Here is a 22,592-nt window from a genome sequence, read left to right on the forward strand (position 1 = left end):
GTACTTTAGACTGCAAAAAATTAAGGAAGTCCTTATAGTAAATCTAGAGAATAAAGACCGTTTCACAGCTGGATTTTACAAACTCCGGATAGACCTCCTCTCACTAGGCCTAGGGTGTTTGACAAAGTCTCTGCCACAGACTTGTGATGTACACTTGAGCATTACTGAGGGACATATATAAATTTAAAGAGATCATACGGAACCAGGTTCGCTCAGCCGATCCAGCGATACCATATGAGTATATATCCAGGTTGCGTCCTTCAACTAAGCCTCCAGGCTCCTTCAGAAGAGCCAGCCTTGCGCACGGCCTTCTCCTGAAGAGTCCTCCCCTGGGGTTCTTCAGTTGCTGGGGCTCTCCCTTCAGATGAGATGGCACTGGACCACCCTCGGATCAATAGGCCCCGAAATCCACTTGGGCCTGTCCCTGCAGTTGCATCGCCTCGGGCCATCTGGCCCCAAGACTAGGAATGCATGGGCTGGGTCAGGAGGACCACCAGAACCGAACAGACAGAAAATCAAAGATGGAACCCCAAACCACATGGTGTCGGTACCTTAAATACCACTCCCCCAGAATGCACAGCAGGAGAACACTCCCACTGGGCTGGTTCCGATAGAATAGTGCAATGTATTACACCCAGCTAAACTGCGTTTCTACTCTTGCTGGCAGTGACAGCGACACCTGCGGTCAAGGAGAACACAGTGCTACCCAGTTGGACTGGTACTGAAACCAGGAATTTTGAGAATATTCCTGAAACCCAACTGTGGTTTCAGGCAAATTAACTTTAGAGAAAAAAAAACATAGCGCCTGCTCGTCAGGAGCCAGCGCTACAGTAGAAAGTGGAGGGCTTTCAATGGAAAGATTCTTTGTAAGGCTCCAGAGAATGTTGGAAAAAAAATCTAGAGTATACTGGAATAAATGGTATTTTACATGGAGGAGAAGGTTTCCCCTTGGGGCCTGAGAATACAGATATTTCCCAATGTGAACAATATTGATATAGAGTTTAGATCCAGTTGGGAATCTACAGGAGTTGCTCTAAGGAGTTGCTCCTTCCAAATGATGGACCTACTCTGCCGACAATACTCCCTTGAATTGGAAACTATTTATAAAGGAATAGAGACACTTTACCTGGCTAATGTGATTCTACCACTGGATCTTCTATTTTCTTCACAAGAATTAACTCTCAAAAATAATCTGGAAACATTTTTTTCCAAAATTTTAAAAACAAAAGAAAATAAATTTATGCGGGACAAGCTAGCATATAACAACACTGCTTACAATTGGACAAGTGCTAGAAGTAGGAGACGTAATAATAAAACTCTAATATCAAGGGATATAAATAATGATCTTAATTATTCTGATGCATCATCTTTATCCTTTACTTCTCTTCCACAGGTTAGTGATCACATGTGCACCAGTAAAAACAAGGGACCACAAAAACATAAGCAAGATATTGAGAATGCACAATTGTCTGCACCCAAGCACACTCCTAACACAGGCCGGGCTCAATCCGATACACGTTCAACACATGGTAAAACACTTGGGGCTCAGACATCACTAAACCCTATGGATCAGGCAGGAGGAGCAGTACCTCTTGGAATACCCCAAATGCCATTTACACCTGCACATAGCCAGGTAAGTAACCCAAACGGGAACTCTCAACAGCAGGGCCTCCGTCCAGCTCCAATTTTTTCTCAACAGGTATTGCATGTAAGGAGCCAAAAAACAATGACAACAAAGCCAAATTTGAAATAATAAACGTGTGCTCATATTCTTTGTCAAAAGTAGAAACACAAATTCTAAGTTTGGGTTTGAGATTTTGCCCTACCCAAAAGATAGACAATTTTGAACTCATAAAGGACCTGAACTGTTCAAGGTCTTTTATGACAAAAAACAGGAAACGACTCAATCTTTATCAAATCCTTTGTGGAGTGAAATCACTGTTAATGACATTAAAGCTCTTGATGATCTGATGGAGCTTTGTGAGGAGGGCCACACTGATGAGACCAGGCCAATTCTATTGGAGGAACCTGTGTCTCAGGCTGAGTGTGTCCCCCCGCCGACGTTCCATCGGTTCATCTTTTCTCTAAGGAATACAAACTCAAGTCCAAAACCTTCCTGGCCCACCAAGCCAACCCCAACATCTGGGCCTTTACAACACCAGGTGACCAACGAAATAAACCAAACAAAATGGAAAGGAATTTCTGATTCCACCTTACCCTCTGATCAACAGAAAGCAATGAGCTCTCTGCAACAAAATCCTAATATAGTAATTAAGCCCTCTGATAAAGGGGGCAATCTGGTAGTAATGGATTGTGCCCAATATGAGAATATGATCATGGACCTCTTAAAAAATAAAGAATGAGCGTGGCCCAGCACCGGAGAGAGGTGGCAACATAAGCTGTGAGCTCCACCATCCAGAGCTTCTATAGTGCCTCTTATTAGTGGGACAAACCTCACACACACCAGCAATGATGACCGGAGGAGCTCGTTAACCACCCGGTCCCCGCAGGACTCGTCCACGCAGCTCAGCAGCAATATATTGGTGATGTTCTGCACTTAACACACAGACCCACGGGCCGCATCTCAGGCCTCAGGCCAGAGTTTCCCCGCCGCTACCACTGACACTCCTGGACCCTCCACTGCAGCAAGTACACATAACTTGCATACCTCTCCCTTATTGTGCCTGGCAGATCTCCAAGGGGTCATCACGGACATTAAAAACACACTTTTTGCGCCATATCTGACCTCAAGACTGATATCAGAGCAGTAGCTTCTAGGCTGGAACATGTGGAGACAGCGGCCATGACACATGGGGCAGCCATCCAGCAAGTGCAAAAGGTCACCAGTGTCCATGCTCAGCGCCTGATGGAAATGCATAGACACATGGAAGGCCCGTGATAACAGTGGCCGCAGGCGCAACTTATATGTCGGTGGCATACCTGAATCAGTGGAAGGGCCCCAGTTACAAGCCACTATCTGGGCTATCTTTAATACTATGCTGGGTAGGCCGCTGGATGCTCCTGTGGAGATGGAAAGGTGTCACAGGGTTCTCAGACCGAGGGAAAGAGACACTGATCCCCCTAGAGATGCAGTGTGCTGCCTATTGTACTTTACTCAAAAGGAAGAGTTATTGCGACTTGCGCGCAACCATGACCATCTTGAACACAAAGGGGCATGTATTCAACTGTTTCAGAACTTGTCGCCCATTACTTTGCAACACAGGGGAGATCTCTGTCCCTTGCTGCAAGCCTTGCGTGATAGATGCATCCCCTACCGGTGGAAATTCCCCTTCTGCTTACAAGCCACTGCGGGTAATCGCAGGGTGCACCTGAGAACCCCTGCAGACTTGCAGCCCTTTTAGTGGATGTCCCAGACTGGTACAGTGCATTTTTGCAACCAGAACCTTGGATTCCCACACAGCCTCATGAAACGCCAAGAACACAAAGACAAAGGCAGAGGTGACGCAGAATCTCAACTACCTCACCATCGAGGTTTTGGGGCGATATGGAAACAGATGAGAGCCAACGAGTATCCCCATCATCTGTATGACGCAGGACCGATCGCTAACTTCACAGCAAACTGACGGGTGAGCAGATCTACACCACCCCTATAGAAGTGTGAATGTGTATATCCCTTGCGCTACTATGAATAAATAAAACTATCAATATTGGTGTACAGTATTAAGAAATTGCTGCAAAATTAAAAGTGTTCACAATAACACAAAAATGTGTGAATAAAATAGGTAGGTGGGTTCCACAGTTGAAGACACGTGACATGTCATAACGCATAGGGAGTGGCCGGAGTCAGACGAACGCCAGGAGGTGACGTGGGAAGGCGCTGAAAATGTCTAGCTGTTACACTTACACATTTGCCTGCTTTTTATGCTTTATTGTAAGGCCGCGTACACACGGGCGGACTGTTCGCCCAACTTTGTCCGTCCAACAGTTTCGGCGGACAGTCCGCTCAAACTTAGCATGGACGGACATGCCCACACACGACGAACGAACAGTTTGCTGAAACCGTGCGCGATGACGTTTCGACACGTACGACGGATCGAAAATTTCGACGTCCAATACACTGCAATGCAACCTTCCGACGTGGAAATCCTTTCTGAGCATGCGCGAGACTTAGTTGGCCGAACAAGCCTACACACGAGCGAACAGTCCGCTGAAACCTTGTTTCAGCGGACAGTTTTTCGGAATTTCCGTAAGACCTTGTTCGTCCAACTGTCCGCTGAAACTGTCCGCTGAACGCCCACACACGAGCGGACTGTCCGCTGAAACACTGTTCAGCGGACAAAGTTGGGCGAACAGTCCGCCCGTGTGTACGCGGCCTAAGAGTCTAATTTTATGTACCTTAATAAATGAATCCAGCTTTTTAAATAATACTACACTAGTGGAGGCTTCTCTTTCTCCTTCCCCCGAGTTTGCCATGGTGACACTGAGCAATACAGGATACAGGTGTGAAGGATTCTAAAAGGGAAAGATACTGCTGGCATCATTTACAACATACATTTGGACACTAGGATATCCACATAAGTAATTGGATACTTATATTGAAGTGATATAATACTTAGATCTGAGGTGAGAGTTCTGAGAGACCAGAACACGGAGGAAAAAATGGATGACATCCTTTATTAATATTTACTATACCTATCATAATAGCAATATTCAGGAACTATTGGAGTGATATTGGAATACCATTCGTAATATTGTTTTATTTATTTGGAACACTTGATGGCAATATGATGCTACTATATTAATAAGATTTGTAGCACCATATTAATATTTGGACAATCATTCTATTTATAGTCTCTGGGACTGTCCTATACCATTTATAGTTGTAATTTTATGTATCTATTTTTTACTCTGTTGTGGTTTCCAACATTTGAGATTCCTATTCCCATGATTTTTTTATTCACTTGGCACATGATTGTCACTACAATTTTAAAGTTTTGATACTTTTTTTATTATCGTCACCTTTTTATGCACTTGTCACTTTATATATATATTTTAGACACTGGTCACTTTATATACAGAACATTGTAACTGCCACTTTATTGTTTACATCTGATTTGGCTGACTTTTTCAAATTCATTCTCCTATTTGATTCTCAACTCCACCTGCTGGAATCTTATAGTATTGCACTTTATGGTTACCTTTATTAGTGGTTCCACCACCAGTATATATTTATTATTGCGCAAAATTACCTACCTATTTTACACCACCCCTATGTTTCTACCCTGAACTCCGAGCCATAACTTTTGTTATTGGTGACCACATTGGCACCTTTAAGCATCAACACACAAGTAGCCTCCGCTACATGGAGGCCAGCGCATGATATCTATTCTTATGGAATGCACCAGATAGCCCTGTGACTGGCAACTTCACTGAAACCGGGTACCAGATAATACCCCCAGGCCTGGGCATGAGACTGCTTATATTTTCCGTCTCAGTTTAAATTACATTAAAACCATATAGGAGCACAGTGAGTAGGCACGTCTCCTACCTACAGGACTTAGTTGCACAAAAAGTGGAAGGGCACGTTCCCCTGCTCACAGGGAGTAATATATCAATTTGCAATAGTGCCTGAACTGCAGGTTACTGACGCTTTAAAAGAGTTAGCACTGAGCATGGCCACAACGGGAGACATGGAAACTGCGGTGCTCCCTCACTGGGCCTTTGGAAGAACTTGCCAACCACTAAACATTTGCCATGTAAACTTCTTATTCTTCTTACAGTGACATCACTTGGTTACTACGTTATTTTCTGGTATGCGAGACTCACAGCTCCCTCCTGTCAACAGGAGAGCATATGAGACTCTTTTGAAACCACCAACATAATGGTATATCCATGATCATGGATAGGGTTACATGAGTGGTTTTGTTATTCAGCCTTCTACTACTTTAATTACTCCTAGTTATATATATTTGTTGATTTTGTGTTTGGGTCTCTACTGATGGCTGTGCCCATCCTTGCATAGTGGGGGCTTGTAGCTGTCTTTTACCAGCTCTTCTCTAGAGCCCCTGAAATCCAAATCCAACTCCAAAGGTTACAACGCTAGGGGTTGCTCTCGGGATTAGAACTTATGACATGCTAGACATGTTTAGGTTCTAATATAATACAGAGGTGAGGGCGGACATCTCTGATGGGTAATTGTCCATGGACTCCCATGACTGGGGGCTCTACATCCTCTGGATCTGAAATTTGGGATCTGGTTGGGATGCTGGGCCTGTGGGAGTTGAAGGTACCAGTACACCAACCTTGAGACTGCTTTAGCTATCTCATACATTTGATACCTAGGGACCATGGCCTTTTGTAAGTTTTATATGTTTCATATGTTATATGTATTTTATATTTCACAAGGTCCGGAACAATTACTAATAATACAATAGAGATATATCAACCACAATTTCTGAAGTCGATAGTGGCTGACTAAAAGGGCTGTATTTGGTACTCTTATGCCGCGTACACACGATTGGAATTTTCGATGGAGTAGGTCCGGTGGACCGGTACCCGTCTGAAAATTTGATCGTGTGTGGGCTCCAGTGGACTTTTCTTTTCCAAAAATCCAACAGACCTAGAAATAAAACATGTCTTAAATCTTTTCGACGAACTCAAGTCCGGCCGAAAAATCCACTTGTCTGTGTGCTAGTCCGACGAACAAAAACCGACACTAGGGCAGCTATTGGCTACTGGCTATGAACTTCCTTATTCTAGTTTGGTCGTACGTCATCACGTTCAAATCCGGCGGACTTTTGGAGTGATAGTGTGTGGGCAAGTCCGTTTGTTTGAAAGTCCAGCGGACCTCAGTTGCAAAGTCCGTCGGATAGTCCCCCAGACCTAGTCCGCCAAAAAGTCCAATCGTGTGTACACGGCATTAGATCCCTACAGCGGAGGTATGTCCCATATTGGTTATGCTCAAACTTGAGAGTCTCTGGGTGGCAATAGCATCTGGATTCACCTTGGTGTTAGGCTTCTTTCCCACCTCAAGGAGGCAGGTTCCCCCTTTGAACATACCCGGAATAGTCTATTCCTATACCCGTTTCCCTGTAGGCTCTTCACTAGGTGGGTAAGCAGGGCTATACCCACCGCTAGTAGATTTCACACTCTGCCCATATTAGGGGCATTCACCAAGTATAAGTAGGGGTATCCGGCTAATTCTGGAATCACCTACTGAACATATGTAAGCATCCTATTTCCTTTTTCTTTTAGGTCATACTCCATCATTTTATTCTCTAGCTCCCCTCCCCCTTTTCTCTCTTTTTTTTTCACCCTATCTCTCTCTCTCCCACCTCTCTCTATATTTCCACTTCCCTTCCCATCCGAGCCCTCTCCGTCTGCAAAAGCCTGATAGAGCTCGTGTGACCTTACCTCGTTCAACAATGTCCTCTGCAGTGCACTCCTCAGCTCATCTATCTCTTAAGGTGTTTTCTCTAAATGTTAGAGGCCTCAATGTTACAGAAAAGCGTAGCAGTGTTTTGGCGGAAGCGCACTGACATAGAGCACAAATTATCTTCTTACAAGAAACTAATTTTAAGGCAGGCTCCATCCCTCGTTTACCTGATAAACGTTATCCAGAGGTATACCATGCAACCTGTACTGACTCCAAAACTAAGTGAGTTTCCATTTTATTAGCTAAGTCTCTGATGTTTAACCTTACCGACCAACTTATGGACCCCGAGGGTAAATTTATTTTCCTGAAAGGCATTTGGAAAAACAAACCTGTGACCTTAGCAAATGTATACTGTCCCAATTCATATAGGGTGCCCTTCCTGAAAAGCACTCTTTTGAAATTAGCCACATTTCAGACAGGACTTTTGGACTGGGAGGGGACTTTATTATGGCCCTAGACCCGCTATTAGACACCTCTACTGGCACCTCCTCATTCCCCTACTCTGTGCTACGTCAAGTGAAACTTCAGCTAGTGTCCCTTACATTACATGACACCTGGCGCACTCTCAACTCCCGAGAGAAAGATTACACATTTTACTCGATACCACACAAATGCTACTCGAGACTGGACTTTACTTTCATACACCAGGCCGACCTATCCTACCTTGAGGACGCTACCATTGAGAGCATGGCACTCTCTGATCATCACCCGATCACAATGACTCTACAATTTCCGCAAAGAGAGGGGTTCACTAAGACGTGGAGGCTATATGCATCCATCTTAGTGGACCCAGGAGATGCAGAACACATTAGACAGGCCCTCCGAGACTATTTCCACAATAATGACACACCGGATGTGGCTCCCATGGTTCAGTGGGAGGCACATAAGTGTGTTATACAGGGGCACCTTTTAGCCATCGCAGCTAGGAAAAAAAAGAAACATCAAGCACTGATACTTGTTCTCTCTGAAAAAATAACCAGGTTGTAGGTGCAGCATAAACGCACAGAGGCACAAGAGCTAACAGACACGCGATTGCTGTTGGTGGTAGAATTCTAGAAGGGCGCAAAAACATCATATTCTGTCACAGAAACTATTTTACGAACAAGGCAATAAACCTGGGAAGCTACTGGCTAGGTGCATGCAGAAACGCACACTTGCCTCCACAGTTCACCGGGTGATTGACCAATCAGGGAAATCCCACACCAAAAAAGAGCACATTGCACAACAATTTCTTTACTTCTATAGCAAACTTTATAACCTCAATGAAACTATCAGTAATCCCACAGAGGACAGGGCTTGCTCCAACTTTATACGGGAGTTTCTAGGCAAATTTAGTCTGTGAGCATTGTTGGACAGTGACCGTGTTGAGCTGGAAGCACCCCTGAAAACTACAAAGCCGGACAAAAGCCCAGGGCCAGACGGCTTCACAGCGCAATATTATAAATGCTACGCAGAGCTTTTAGACCCTCACTTTCTCAAAGCTTTTAACACACTGTCCACTGCACCTTGCCCCTCAGATACCTTACTAGAGGCATATATCACAGTGATTCCCAAAGACAATAAAGACTCACTTCTGAATGTCGATGTAAAGCTTTTCTCTAAAATCCTGGCAAACCACTTATCATATCATGTACCAGCCTGGGTAGGAAGGGCTCAAGTAGGCTTTGTCCTGGGTAGGGAAGCCAGGGACAGTACCATTAAGGCCCTAAATTTACATCACTGGCTGACTTCCACCCAGCGAGAAGGGTTCTTCCTAGCAATGGATGCAGAGAAGGCATTCGATAGGGTGGCCGGGGACTATATGGATGCAGTCCTAGATGCTCTTGGATTAGGGAGCTGTAAGCGTACCTTTATTGGAGCACTCCATATAAATCCAAGAGCCAGTCAATGGCTGCCTATTGGACGTCTTCCCTATCCATAACGGCACAAGACAAGGATGCCCTCTTTCACCTTTACTATATATTCTCACCCTAGAGCCCCTCTTACCCTGCATCAGGGCCAACCCGAATATAAAAGGTATCAATGTTCATAGTAAGGAATACAAGACTGCAGCCTTTGCGGACGACATCTTGCTTTTCCTAACAGAGCCACTAACATCCCTGTCAAACCTTATGCCAGTCCTCGATCAATTTAAACACATTTCTAATCTAAAGATTAACTACTCAAAAATGTTTGCACTGAACGTCTCCCTACCGAATAATCTAGTACCGCATTGCCAGTCAAATTTTCCCTTTAAATAGAAAGCAGATGTCATCACTTATCTTGGTATTCAACTTCCCAGTAAGCTAGATACTCTCTAAGAAAATAACTTTTCATCTGAACTAAAACACTTACAAGAAGATTTAAAAAGATGGGATTTCCCCACCCTATCTTGGTTTGAATGGGCCTCTGCTCTGAAAATGACAGTCCTCCCCCGCATATTATATAAAATGCTAATTTTACCAATACGGCTACCACCAACTTTCTTTGCAGCCTGCAAGAAGATGTGTAGCTCTTTCCTCTGGGGATCCAAATTGGCACGAGACGGATTGGTGAAATTATTCCTACCCAAATCCAAGGGCAGAATTGGCCTCCCCGATATATTGCGATATTATGACTAGGGTTGTAGACTGGAAGATTCATGGCCATTACAAAGACTGGGTAGATCTTGAATGATTGATCCCGGGATATGACCTTCACCTACTCCCTTGGTTCTATAAGAAACTACCACTAGGCTTCATCTCCACTCACATCCCCTCATTGGGGAAACCCTCCATGAATTCCATAGGGCCTGTAAAACACATGCGATTTTGACCACGGAGTGCTTGATTACCCCCATCAGGGGCAACCCTGACTTTCCCCCAGGGTTAGCTAAAACATTTCTAGCACAAGAATGGCCTTATGCAGAGATGCTTGCGAAACATTTCTTCCATAGGGACAAGTTTGTACGCCAGCAAGATTTAGCAGCAATGTCTAACACCAAATCATTACCTTTCTGGTACTACATTCAAGTTGAAACATTTTCTAGATGACCCGAGGAGAAGGGAAGGCTATATGAAAACACCCACCGTGTTCGAATCCCTGTCCTTGAGCTTGGCTCCCAAGAATTATTTGATCTCAGCACTCTATGACTCCATGTTTGGAGAGCCTTACTCTTTACTACACTCAGAACATGCATACTGGGGATCCATGCTGTACAGGGAGATTGAAGATGCTGACTGGGATCACCTATTCATTCATAAGGGACACCTCAATGTAAACGCACAGGAAAATGGATATAATATTAGGTAAATGACCAGTAGTATTGGGTTATTTCGTGTCACCTGAGTGTATAGTCGTCATAAGTCTATCTGTTCATTGGGAATGGTGAAGGTTAAGACTTGCATCGTGTGTGGGAAGTATATGAGAAGTACCTGGCTACAGAAAACTGGTCTCGTTAAAAAGAGATAATCAGCATAACGGGTCTTTCTGTGGTCATTTTATACCGGTAGGAAGTAGCTGGGTGCTTGGAGTATCGCTTGGGTTTCCATGTGTGGGTCACAGTCCACTAGTCCCTGGCGACTTCTATTAATGGCATCCTAACGATCGCGCCGAGCCCTGCGAGACAGGGGAGCGGAGGGTGAATTCAGATGTTGGAAGCGCTGTGTCGAGGCTGGACTGGATCTGGGGGATGAAGGAGAGCGTCGTCTGCAGCCTCTGGCGTCCTGGGCTTCCATCGGCTCTTTCCTAGGTGAATGTTGGCCGCGGTTGGGAGTTTGGAAATCCGCATACCAGTTTGGGACCGCTACGTCCAGTGTTTGGCAAAAATCTTCTAGTTCTTCTGGGACTCTTAGGAGGGCGGAGTGGCCTCTATAGATTGCTAGGAGACCAAATGGAAATTTCCAGCGGTATTTTATTCCTCTACCGCGCAGTACCTCTAGGAGTGGGCGGAGGTCCCTGCGGTGGCGGAGAGTAATTGCGGAGAGATCCTGGTAAATGTGGAGGATATGTCCCTCATGTTCCAGTCGTTGCTTGTCTCTGGCTTTGCGGAGGATGTCCTCTTTAGTCGCAAAGTCATCTACATGACAGATGATGTCCCTCGGGGGGTCTGTGTCCCTACCCTTAGGCCGGAGGGCCCGATGGATACGTTCCATGGCAATAGGGGTTTGGCGGGGTTGATCGAGAATGGAGTTAAACAAGGCTGTGATCGTCGGGAGAAGTTGATCCTGTTCGATGGATTCGGGGAGACCTCTCACCCACAGGTTATGGCGGCGACCCCTATTGTCCAATTCTTCGACGTGTCTTTGCATGTCACGGAGTTGCAGAGTGTGCTCATCCACTGTATAGTACATCTGGGTGATCGCCGTCTGATGCTGCTTGGTTGTCAGCTCAATTCTCTGCACTCTTCCTGCAATAGCCTGCATCTCATGACGAAGATCTGTTATGGCTGCAGAGAGAGTGTCCTTGATGTCTGCAGCTATTGCTCGTAAGTCATTCAAGGTTGGAGCCTGGGGTGATGGCTGATTATCTCCCCCAGGGGGAGGACAGTGATCTGTCGGCGTTAGTGCGATCCCGCTGTGGCTGTGAGGAGGTTGTGTTGCGGGAGGGGGGGCCGCCATGTTAGATCTCTGAGACCAGAATATCTCCGGTATATTCTGGGCGCTACGGTTGTTGATTTCCCTCGGAGAGCGGGACCTGGATGTCGAGTGCCCACGGGATGAGGTGCCCATGACGGGAAGCAGAGAAAAAGCTGTGTTCCCCGAACAAAGCTCAATAAGCGGCCAAGGTCTGACGGAGCCCTGGATTCAGGCGGCCATTTCTCCTCACGGCAAACCACGCCCCCCCCCGGATATAATATTAAACGAGATGGTATAAAACCCCAAAACTGCTTCATAGAATATTTCAGACAGTATCAGATCAATGTTGGAGATGTGAAAAGGAAACAGGCACCTTCCTCCATATATAGTGGACATGCAGATTAATTCAGCCATACTGAAGGAAAGTACATGAGGTGACAACTACCATTTCTTCACTACCTCTGGTATTCTCTCCAGCGCAATATCTCCTTCATCTTTCTAAAATCCTTCAAAATAAATACTTTAAGTCGGTAGCCATGCATATGATCAATGCTGCTAGGCTGTGTATTCCGGTACATTGGAGATCCAAACTTCCTCCCTCAACCAAAAGTTGGGTACAGCATGTTAACCGTATAGAGACAATGGAGGAGCCGATTCACGCTTCACAGGATAGAATATCTAGCTTTTCAGCCATCTAGGATGCGTGACTCACTTTTAAAAAATCACAGCAATATCAAGCGTTGATACAGAGTAATGACTGACCCTTGGCTTAGAGGCACTGTCACTGTGATTGACCCTGTGCCAAGACAGTGCCACTTGCGTCATCATACCTGGCACGCTTGGAGCAGCTGGTAGCATTGGTCCATTATAATACTATGCTGAATGTAGACAGAGAGGGTAGCTGGTGGGACCCCCCCACCCCCTTTCTGTCTGGTAGCTTGTCTCTACGTCACCCCGACCCCTCCCCTTTTTTTCTTTTTTCTCTCTTCTTTTTCCCTTGACTCTATCTCTTTCTCCTCTTTCTTTTTACCTCCTGTAACCTTATTCATCTCTTTCCTTATATCTTTTTATCTTTCTATTCTATCCTCCAGGAGCTTTAATGTTAGATAGCAATTGAGCAAGAGGAACGGAACCGCTAACATTGATCGTTGATATAGCCAAGACTCACAAAACGATTATATCTAGTCTGGCTAGTATTGTCCAGTATCCTCGTTTGTCTCGATAGACTTTCAAATAGATGCTTTATCAAAAGGGAGAATAGAATCAGTTTCAGTCCCTAGCAACAAGTCAGCTGTAAACATCCAGGCTATCTCAGAGGAAGTGGCTTATACTCTATATACTGTTCAGTATGTTTACTTCCTTGGCCTCTTATTCTACATGATCTGTTCTCCTCAGAAAATGTTAAATGTGTACTTAACTGTACAGCCACATGACATGTTAACTATTGAATGTTATTCTTGCACACTGTTTTTGTACTTTTACTCTTTATGCTGTTTAAAACATACAATAAAACGTTTTGGTAAAAAAAATAAAAATAAAGAATGGTATAAAAGGGTATCTGAAGGTTTTGTAAAAAAAATTGAAATCCAGTACAGGAAACTAATAGGATCTGCCTACCACAATATTCTTATCAATAAAAAAAATGGGAATTTTTGAATGTACAGTCACCTAAAACTCCAACACTTTATGCGCTACCCAAGATCCACAAGCGTCAGACCCATCCCCCGGGTCAACCAATTGTCTCGGGTAATGGTTATTTATATATCTTCGTCTCCATGTGGGATCTCTGGCTTCCTATATCAGAGACACTGTAGATCTTTTGGTGGCTCTTGATGGAATTCACGTTCCAGAAGGAACACTCCTAGTGGCTATTGATGTAGAGGCCCTCTACAACTCCATACCCCATGATTTGTGGGTTGGAGTTGTGGGGGGCTTTATCTGTGAATGGGATTGAACCACAAGACCCTATAATTAGTTTATTCTTGATCTACTGAAATTTATACTGTCAAACTATTTTTTTATTTGACGGCTCCCACTACCTCCAGGTGCAGGGGGTAGCGACAATTTTTTGATAATGTACTTATCTGGCGTCGTTTTATCAACAACATTTTTTTGATTTGGACATGCCCCAGGGATGAGCTGTTTCCTTTTTGAGTCTTTGCAATTGAATAACTTTCAAATTCACCATCAATATTGGCGAACAATTACTAAGCTTTTTAGATGTGGAGCTATTCATCAATCCTGATGGGAGCATGGGGTCCACTTTAGTCCGTAAACCGTCAGCAGGTAATTCGATTTTACGGGCAGACAGCTCTTATCCTTTACCATTAATCACCAGTATTCCGTATAGCCAATACCTATGGCTAAAACAGAACTGCAGTAGGGAAACTGATTTTGAAAAAGAAGCCAAGGCTTTACAACTTCGCCTTCGGGAAGAGGCTACAGTAACAAATGCCTCAAAAGGGCTTATAATCGAGCTAAGACTCAGCATAGGGAACAGCTCATCCATGGGAGTAAAATAACAAAAGCCTAAAGTGGGGTAAGATTAATTACTCGTTACTGGGGGCAGCATAACAGATTAGACACACTATGCAGAAATATTAGTACCTTCTACTCGCCGACAATACATACCCAGAAATAACATTTAAAAGATCAAAGTCCTTAAAGGACAGTCTGGTTCATAGCCATCACTGCCCTAAACAAATGAATCCGCATGCACGCACAGGAACTTTTCCCTGTGGCAAATTAAAATTTTGCAAGTTCATTTGGGGGGTCTGTGAGATCCTATTGCCTGACAGATCTGTCTACAGATCAAGATTCCTTGCCACATGTCATTCCATGGGGGTCAAAGACTAAGAGACCATTCTCGTGATCATTTTAGGCTGGCTTCCAAATTAAAAATGGAAACCCCAATCAGCCGCCATATGGCGAGAGGTACGCTGGATCCACAATTTGTCGGCTCTCAAACCACCTGGCTTAAACAATGCTTTCAGCCTTTCCTGTAAAATATGAATACACCGCTCCTATAGTGCTGCAAAGATGTGGCTTGCAGGACTTTTTTGACCGTCCTGCAAGTGCACCGCTCCAGTGTGAAAGCCCGGGGGCTTTCACACTGGAGACACAGGAGAGGTGCTTTACAGGTGCTATACAGGCACCTGTAAAGCGCCTCAGTGGGAAAGTAGCCTTAGAGAAGAGGATGTGCAGCTGCCAATTGAACTGCTGTCCAACAGAAATAAATCAACTAAGAATACATTTTTAAACAAACTAAAAGACTGCAAAACAACACAAATATACATGAATGTATTCAAGAAAACTTATACGAATATGTCTATACGTTAAAAAGATTTAAGAAGGATTAAAGGGTGTGATGTCCTCCCAGCACTGTTCAGGGACTTTGCAATTTAATCAAGTGTTGGTAGATATATAACGTACAATACAGTAATTTGGAACGATACAAATATTCTGCAGCATGTGTTTTGTCCCTTACATAAAAATTAGCTCAGTTGAGATTTTCAATGTGTATGCAGAGAAGTGGTAGTAAAAGAGCTTGTATTGGTTTATTAGGGTTGGACAGTGGAGCATGGTGCATGACCTCAGTAATAGCACTAAATTTTTATACATTTAAACATCTGATTTGCCAATTTATTTTTAGATGCTGGTCTCACTCCAGCCAGGGGAAAATAGAGGTGTTTATTCCCTGGCCTCTCTCCTCTCTGCCATCCCCCTTTGGGGGTTCTCTGTTCCCTTCCCCATGACTTTATTCTGATGTGGTGGTGGGTTTTTATGAGCACTGTGGACTGCACAAGCAGCAATAGGCATGATATGTGTACATATTTGTAAGTAACCTATAATAGCTTAACTCTTGATCAGTGTATGTTCCAATGTGTGGAATTATTGTAATATTGCAAGTTGCTAATTACTGTACTTATTTCAGAACACCTCTGAGTTCCTGAAGGAGCCAAATTGCAAAACACGTCAAACTGAGATATTCCCACATTCTTTTCACCTGCCTACAAATTGATTTAATTATATCATGAAGCTATAGCAATATGTGAAATTAGGTATACAGAGGCATGTTATATATCTCTATGTACAAATGGAATATTGGTATGATATGTTCAGGTTTTAACATTCTTGTATGGATAAAAAATTGTGACAATTTTTTTTATAGCTGCTTTTACTGAGGTCATTCACCTTCAAAGTCCCAGTGTATGTTTTTTCCATGAATAGTTGCTTTCTAAGGGATGTGATGCTATTCGATAAAATCCACCAGGGTTTTTTGCTAATTGACAGGGTTGGACAATGGTGAATGCCCTAGGCTGATGAGATATGATCCAGCCCTGTTCTGTCACGTTTATGGGTGCTTTTAATGCCACACTTCTGAATAGCATTCTATATACATGTTTTACTATGCAGTATTTATTTCAAGTATTATTTTACATCCATATAATAAAAAAAAATGGAAACAATTCAATAGTTTGAGTAGAGTAATGGCCATTAGTATCAGGTTTTAAAAATGGTGAGAAGTGACCTGCCGCAGTATCAAGTAGCAATGGCATGCTTCCATCCCGGGTAAATTGTATAAAAAGAAAAGGGGGGCAAGTGGGACTTTAAATGAAGCATGTCAATTGAAAATAAAATTAATAAATACATGTGAGTAGATGAAATTATTTAGATTTAATTTATAATCAATAACCCCTAGGGGTAGTCCATGATCTGAATGCATACAATGGTAATACAGTAATATAAATATAGATATACACTCAATATATTTTCATAATAATGATCAGAAAATCTGGAGTATAGACAAATCAATGGACATACATAGATGCAGTTCATAACAGAAATACATAAATTACCAATCAAAATCATAAAATCATAAAATAAGTTTGAAAAACTGACGCGTTTCTTGGCTTCATGCCAGTCAAAAAAATGCATTCTATGCATGAAGGTAAAAAAAAAACAGCCCCCCTAATACTTACCTGAGCTCCCTCGCAATCTAGTGATGTGCACGAGAGCTGAGCTTCTCCTGGGTCTCTCATTCCTCATTGACTGAGACAGCAGAAGGAGCCATTGGCTTCTGCTACTGTCAATCAAAGCCAGTGAACCAATGAGGAGAGAGCAAGGGGTGGGGCCAAGCCACAGCTCTATGTGTGTTATGACTGCATAGAATGGTGCTCAGGAGCGATCACGCACCAGTGCCCCCAGAGCAAGTAGCATGCTATTGGGGGCACTGGCTGAAGAGGAGGAGCCAGAAGCATCTATGGGGGACCCAAAAAGAGGAGGATTGGAGCTGATCTATGCAAAACTAATGCACAGAGCAGGTAAGTATAACATGTTTGTTATTTTTTTTTTAATGAGCCTTTAATGTCACTTTAAAGTGAACCCCTCCACTCTCTAAGCAACAATTTATTTTTAGGCTTGTTCTGTTTTTCAAAACATTATTTTCTGTGGCTCCACCCCCCTCACCATGTCCTACATCTGCAACCCCCTGAGATATCCCCTTCACATTACCCGGGAGACTGCAGGAGCTCATTCACAGGTGGGCAGAACTAGCACATGTCACTGGGGGCCTGACTGTATGAACCCAAAAGAAGCAGCTGGACTCCCAAAGACTGAATGCACCAAGATGGTGTTACAGGACACAGGCTGTGACACCTGGACATCAGATCACAGCAATACAATTCTAGATCTGCTGGGGGGAAAAAATGGTTGGAGTGGATGGGGGGGTGAAAAAGCAGGGGAGTGTAGTTTCTCTTTCGATAAGTACAGATTGAAGAAAGTACATTGTTGGATAGTGTACATTTTCAGGTGTGAGTGGGGTCACCTAAACCAGAGGTTTCCAAACTGCAGCCCACGTGTCAAATGCAGCCAATTGTAAAATTTTGTGCAACCCTTTAATGTAAGACAGGGATTCTGATGGGGTGACAGATGTAAGGGGGGACAATGATGGGGACCCAGGTGTAAGAGGGGAACTCTGATGTATGGGGAACGCCAATATAAGGGGGACTTTGATGGGGACTCTGATGTAAGGGAGTGTCAGGGAGTGATGGAAGCTAATATTTTGTAGCTGACAAATACCTGAAATCTTAGGATATGTATATGACAGTATATTGGAATAACTCACGACCTGTTTAATGACGGAAATCAGAGTCACACAAATCATTATATACAGTAAACTGAGCTGATTCTTACCTCTCCCTCTGCATCTAATCTGCTGACTTCATCAGACATGCTCGTCAAGTTACCAGCATGCAGCAACGAGTCATCATCTTTTGAGGGACTGTTTGCCGCTTCCATGTCATCAAAGAATATATTTATGTCCTTAACTCCTGGAATTAGGTAAACACAAACGATTCTTTAGAAATAAACACCTTAAACTGAAAGTAATTACATACAAGCAAACAACATACACAATGCATCATTATCTGCACTCCAATATGCATCCAGGATCCCTTATCCTCAAATTCTCTCCTAAAGAGGACCAAGCATCTGATGAATTGTTTTATGGTATATGCATGCTAAGCAATGGGCAGGTATGTATTATCATTTACAGAGATCGCAGTAGTCCAAACAACAATGCATTTTGTAATGTCCATTCCAGAATAAGGAAGACATTTTTGTTTAGGCATTATTCAAATTTAGTTTCTACTTCACAAATTAAAATCATTTCTCTAGATGTCACAGTCATGTCAGAAGCCTACTGTATATATTCTGACTGGTTTATGTACACATCCTCTCATACAGATCTACCCACTTGCTCTTTTTTTTTCTGCCTCTATATGCCCCTCAATGTTAGCCACAAGAAAAATATTCAAAATTGTTGATTAAAATTATTGTATTTTATCAAAAAGCAAATAACAATTTCATACATGTTGTAAAAAATAAGCTCTGGCATTTACGTGAAAATAGCTTAGCCATCAATTATAATGAAACTACACATTGTATGAAACCCATTATTAGCATTTTACTGCAACATTGTCTTCCACATGATAGCATACTCGTTTCGACCCTTCTAATTATGGTCTTTTTCCAAGGGGATTTTTTATTCTATGCAGGGAAAGAAAGATATTTTTTATGTTTCAGTCATCATTTTGTATTTAAACATTACATCTAACCACACGCAAGTTTTTTGTCCCATGTAGCCAGAATGTTAAATTGCAATGGTTTGGGAATAAACTTGGTTTGCAATTATTGAGGTCAGGTATTGATGTTAGATGAGAAGATCTGGCTCACGGTTGACATTCCAAATTTATCCTAAAGGTTTAGGCCAGGGCTCTGTGAGGCAATCCATCCACACTTAAGGTGTCTAACCATGTCTTTATGGACTTCGCTTTGTGGCTGTCCACTTAGTTTTGGGCATGATATATATACTCTATATGTATATATTAAAAAAGAATATTAAGCCATGCGCAAGGAAAATAAAACAAGATTTTTGCTCGCAAAAGGCTGGATAATTAAAGTCAGCATGGTTTCACCGCATTTACTAAGCTACATGACAAATTAATGAAAACCTACTTTGGGAAGTGATTTACTCCTTAGTAAATCAATCCCAATGTCTCTCCGAAAGCCAAGGCAGCTAAAAGCTGTAATGACAATGAAGAGATAAAGATCGGTGGTGTTCGATCGATAGGTTCTCAGTGCAGAGGCACCGGGGAACAGATGCAGCATAGGATCCACCTAGATAAGTATAAATCTACAATAACCCTGATTCCCATGCTTCTCTTTTAACACTCAGAATGGTTATCTGAAGGAGCTTTTTTAACCAGAGTGTCTTCTGTGTTCTTCAGGGGTGCCTTGGCAAAATGCTTAAAAACTGCTAAAAAATTGTTTAACAGTTATGGGGTGGATCAAGTACTTTTTTGTTATACAAAGCTACAGTTCATTGTGCCGGTGTCCAAATAAATGATGGCAGCATCCTTGTTTGCCCCTTCACTGCCCTTCTCTGTTTCTCCTTTTAGCTGAATGAGGTAGAAGAGAAACGCTGCAATACTAGTCAATGCCAGTGTGCAAAAGTGTATTTGCTTTATATTGATGTGTGTGGATGCTACAGTGATAGTTAAAACCATTAGTTTATTTGTTTTTTTTACATTTTAGAATGGGTTGCTGTGAGATTGCTTATAATTTTAAAGGATGACTTGACTGAAAAAACGTTGAGAAACACTGATCTAAAGCCATTAATACATTTTCATGGCCTATTCCCCTATATATTGGAGGAACAGCCTGTACCTGGATAATGAATCTCAGTGTTTCCATTTGATAGTGCACACTTGCCAGAAGAGGAAGCCTCCATCCTTATTGACCTTCGGAGAGGCGGCAGTGAGGAATGTCTGACGACAATGTGATCGTTCGGCACGGACTGACTCTCCACACTTTTCCTTTGATGAATCTGCACTTGGTTTTTAGACCCATGAATGGATATGCTTATTCCTGAAAAAGAAAATACATATGTTGCAAACAAGATGATAACATGCAATGGGGGATCTTTATGAAAACTGTAGTAGGGTTATTTTATGTGAAATAAGCTTAGTTGTGCACAAATCACAAAAATCTCATAAAATGTTGATCTCATTAATTATATTTCAAAAGTTACTTTCATTCTTTTTAAATCCTCAGTTTTTATTGACATAATACCTGGTGATCCTGCAATAAAGATCCTTGTTATGCGTTTTTGTGTTGCCAGCCTACCACACTCACCCTTGGTGGAGACCGTCCTGACACATACTGCGCTGGCATGATCTGCCATTGTAATTATCAGAAAGCTAGTACAGACCAATTATATGTAGGCAACAATGGAGTTAGGGAGTGTATAATGGAAGTGTCTGAAAAGGGTCGGAGGGGATCTGCAGCATGAGGAAGAGTTAAAAATTGAATTTTACAAAAAAAAGTAAAAAAAAAAAAAAAAAAAACACTGCAGTTGCTTATGATACACAGTTGATAAAGCTAAATATCATCCAGTTAGTGTTTACATTTACTTATAGCATTTACAAAAAAATGTGAATCATTTCATTCATTCTTAGTTATAGCAACAGTATAGTATGTGGCACTGAGGTGAACATGATAGTTAGATCTCTTTCGCATTGAGCCACAGGCCATGTCAGCGGTAAAGCGCCGCTAGTTTTAGCGGCACTTTACCATCGTTTTAGCTGCGCTTTTCGGTTGTTAGCAGGGTACTTTTAACCCCTGCTAGTGGCCGAAGAAAGGGTTAATAGCACCCATGTAGCACTTGCCAAATCGCTTTTCAAGTGCATCGGCAGTGGTGCCCATTCATTTCTAGACGTGCACACTGAAATATTTCGTTTCGGAATTTCATTTTCGCCCAAAAAATAAATTTATTTAGTTACTCCCGAAAATTAGTTTTTTTTTGTTTCGTTAAAAAATGCAGTCGTCCGAAAATCCGAAATAATTAAGGTCAAATCTGTCATTGAAGGCTTATGGTGTCTATCGAATGTTCTAAGAAGATCCGACAGAGCAGCTAAACTGTATGACGCTGCAATCATGCATTTCCGGTCGAATGTTCCGCCTACAAGCTATAGTAGAATTCTAATGTTGTATGACACTAGTAATAATTATATTTATTCATTATTATTACTAGTCAACCAACATTAGAATTCTTCTATAGCCTATGGGCAGAGAATATGACTATAAATGTCCACTCGCAGCGACTGCTTTGTCTAATCTTCATGTCAAATCTTTTCTCTCTATGTCAAAAAATCTTGGACTAATAGAGTTAGGTTAGGCACATTCAAACTTTTTTGCTATTGTCTCTATAACCACTTCAGCCCTGGACCATTTTTCTGGTCAAAGACCAGACCACTTTTTGCGATTCGGCACTGCGTCACTTTAACTGACAATTGCGCGGTCGTGCGACGTGGCTCCCAAACAAAACTGACGTCCTTTTTTTCCCACAAATAGAGCTTTATTTTGGTGGTATTTGATCACCCCTGCGGTTTTTATTTTTTGCGCTATAAACAAAAATAGAGCGACAATTTTGAAAAAAGCATTATTTTTTACTTTCTGTAATAATAAATATCCCTCAGAAATATATAAAAGAACATTTTTTTCCCTCAGTTTAGGCCGATACGTATTCTTCTACATATTTTTGGTAAAAAAAATTGCAATAAGCGATTATTGATTGGTTTGTCCCGAAAAAATTTCAGTTTTTAAAATTTTCTTTAGCATTGATACATGTCCCCTAGGGCAGGACCCAGGTCCCCAAACACTTTTTATGACAATACCATGCATATAAGCCTTTAAAATTATCATTTTGTTTTCTCCCATAGACAATTCATTATAGCCACGAGTAGTTTTAAATTACTTTTTTTCCTTTAGAAATGCCATTCTGTGCAGGGACTGTTCTAAACACAAGCATTATTAAAATCACTGCTCCTGAAACAACATCTGTTTGTAAAACTTTTTTTTGCATTGATACATGTCCTCTGGGACAGGTCCCGGGTCCCCAAACACTTTTTATGACAATAACTTGCATATAAGCCTTTAAAATTAGCACTTTTGATTATTCATGTTCGTGTCCCATAGACTTTAATGGTGTTTGTGTGTTCCACTGAATTTTTTGTCTGTGCGGTACCGAACCAGGGGGGTGTTCGGCCCATCCCTATTCACTCCCACTTCTGGTCAGATCACCGCGGCGATCCACCTGA

The 22,592-nt window shown here is 42.4% G+C and overlaps 1 protein-coding gene across 5 annotated transcripts in view; it reads right to left on the reverse strand.

Moving 5' to 3' along the window:
• ANO4 (anoctamin 4) overlaps positions 1–22,592 on the reverse strand; it is a 320,816-nt gene that overhangs the window by 163,167 nt on the left and 135,057 nt on the right. For all 5 annotated transcript variants that reach the window (XM_077472273.1, XM_077472272.1, XM_077472275.1 and 2 more), the window contains 2 exons: positions 20,161–20,361; positions 18,127–18,263 (listed from right to left, as the gene is read on the reverse strand). In XM_077472273.1, the coding sequence (XP_077328399.1) occupies positions 18,127–18,263; positions 20,161–20,361 (338 nt within the window). The remainder of the gene's footprint in view (positions 1–18,126; positions 18,264–20,160; positions 20,362–22,592) is intronic.

Source organism: Lithobates pipiens, unplaced genomic scaffold (genome assembly GCF_037356315.1).
Source record: "Lithobates pipiens isolate NorthernLeopardFrog02 unplaced genomic scaffold, aLitPip1_a1.2 Scaffold_8, whole genome shotgun sequence".
NCBI lineage: Eukaryota > Metazoa > Chordata > Amphibia > Anura > Ranidae > Lithobates > Lithobates pipiens.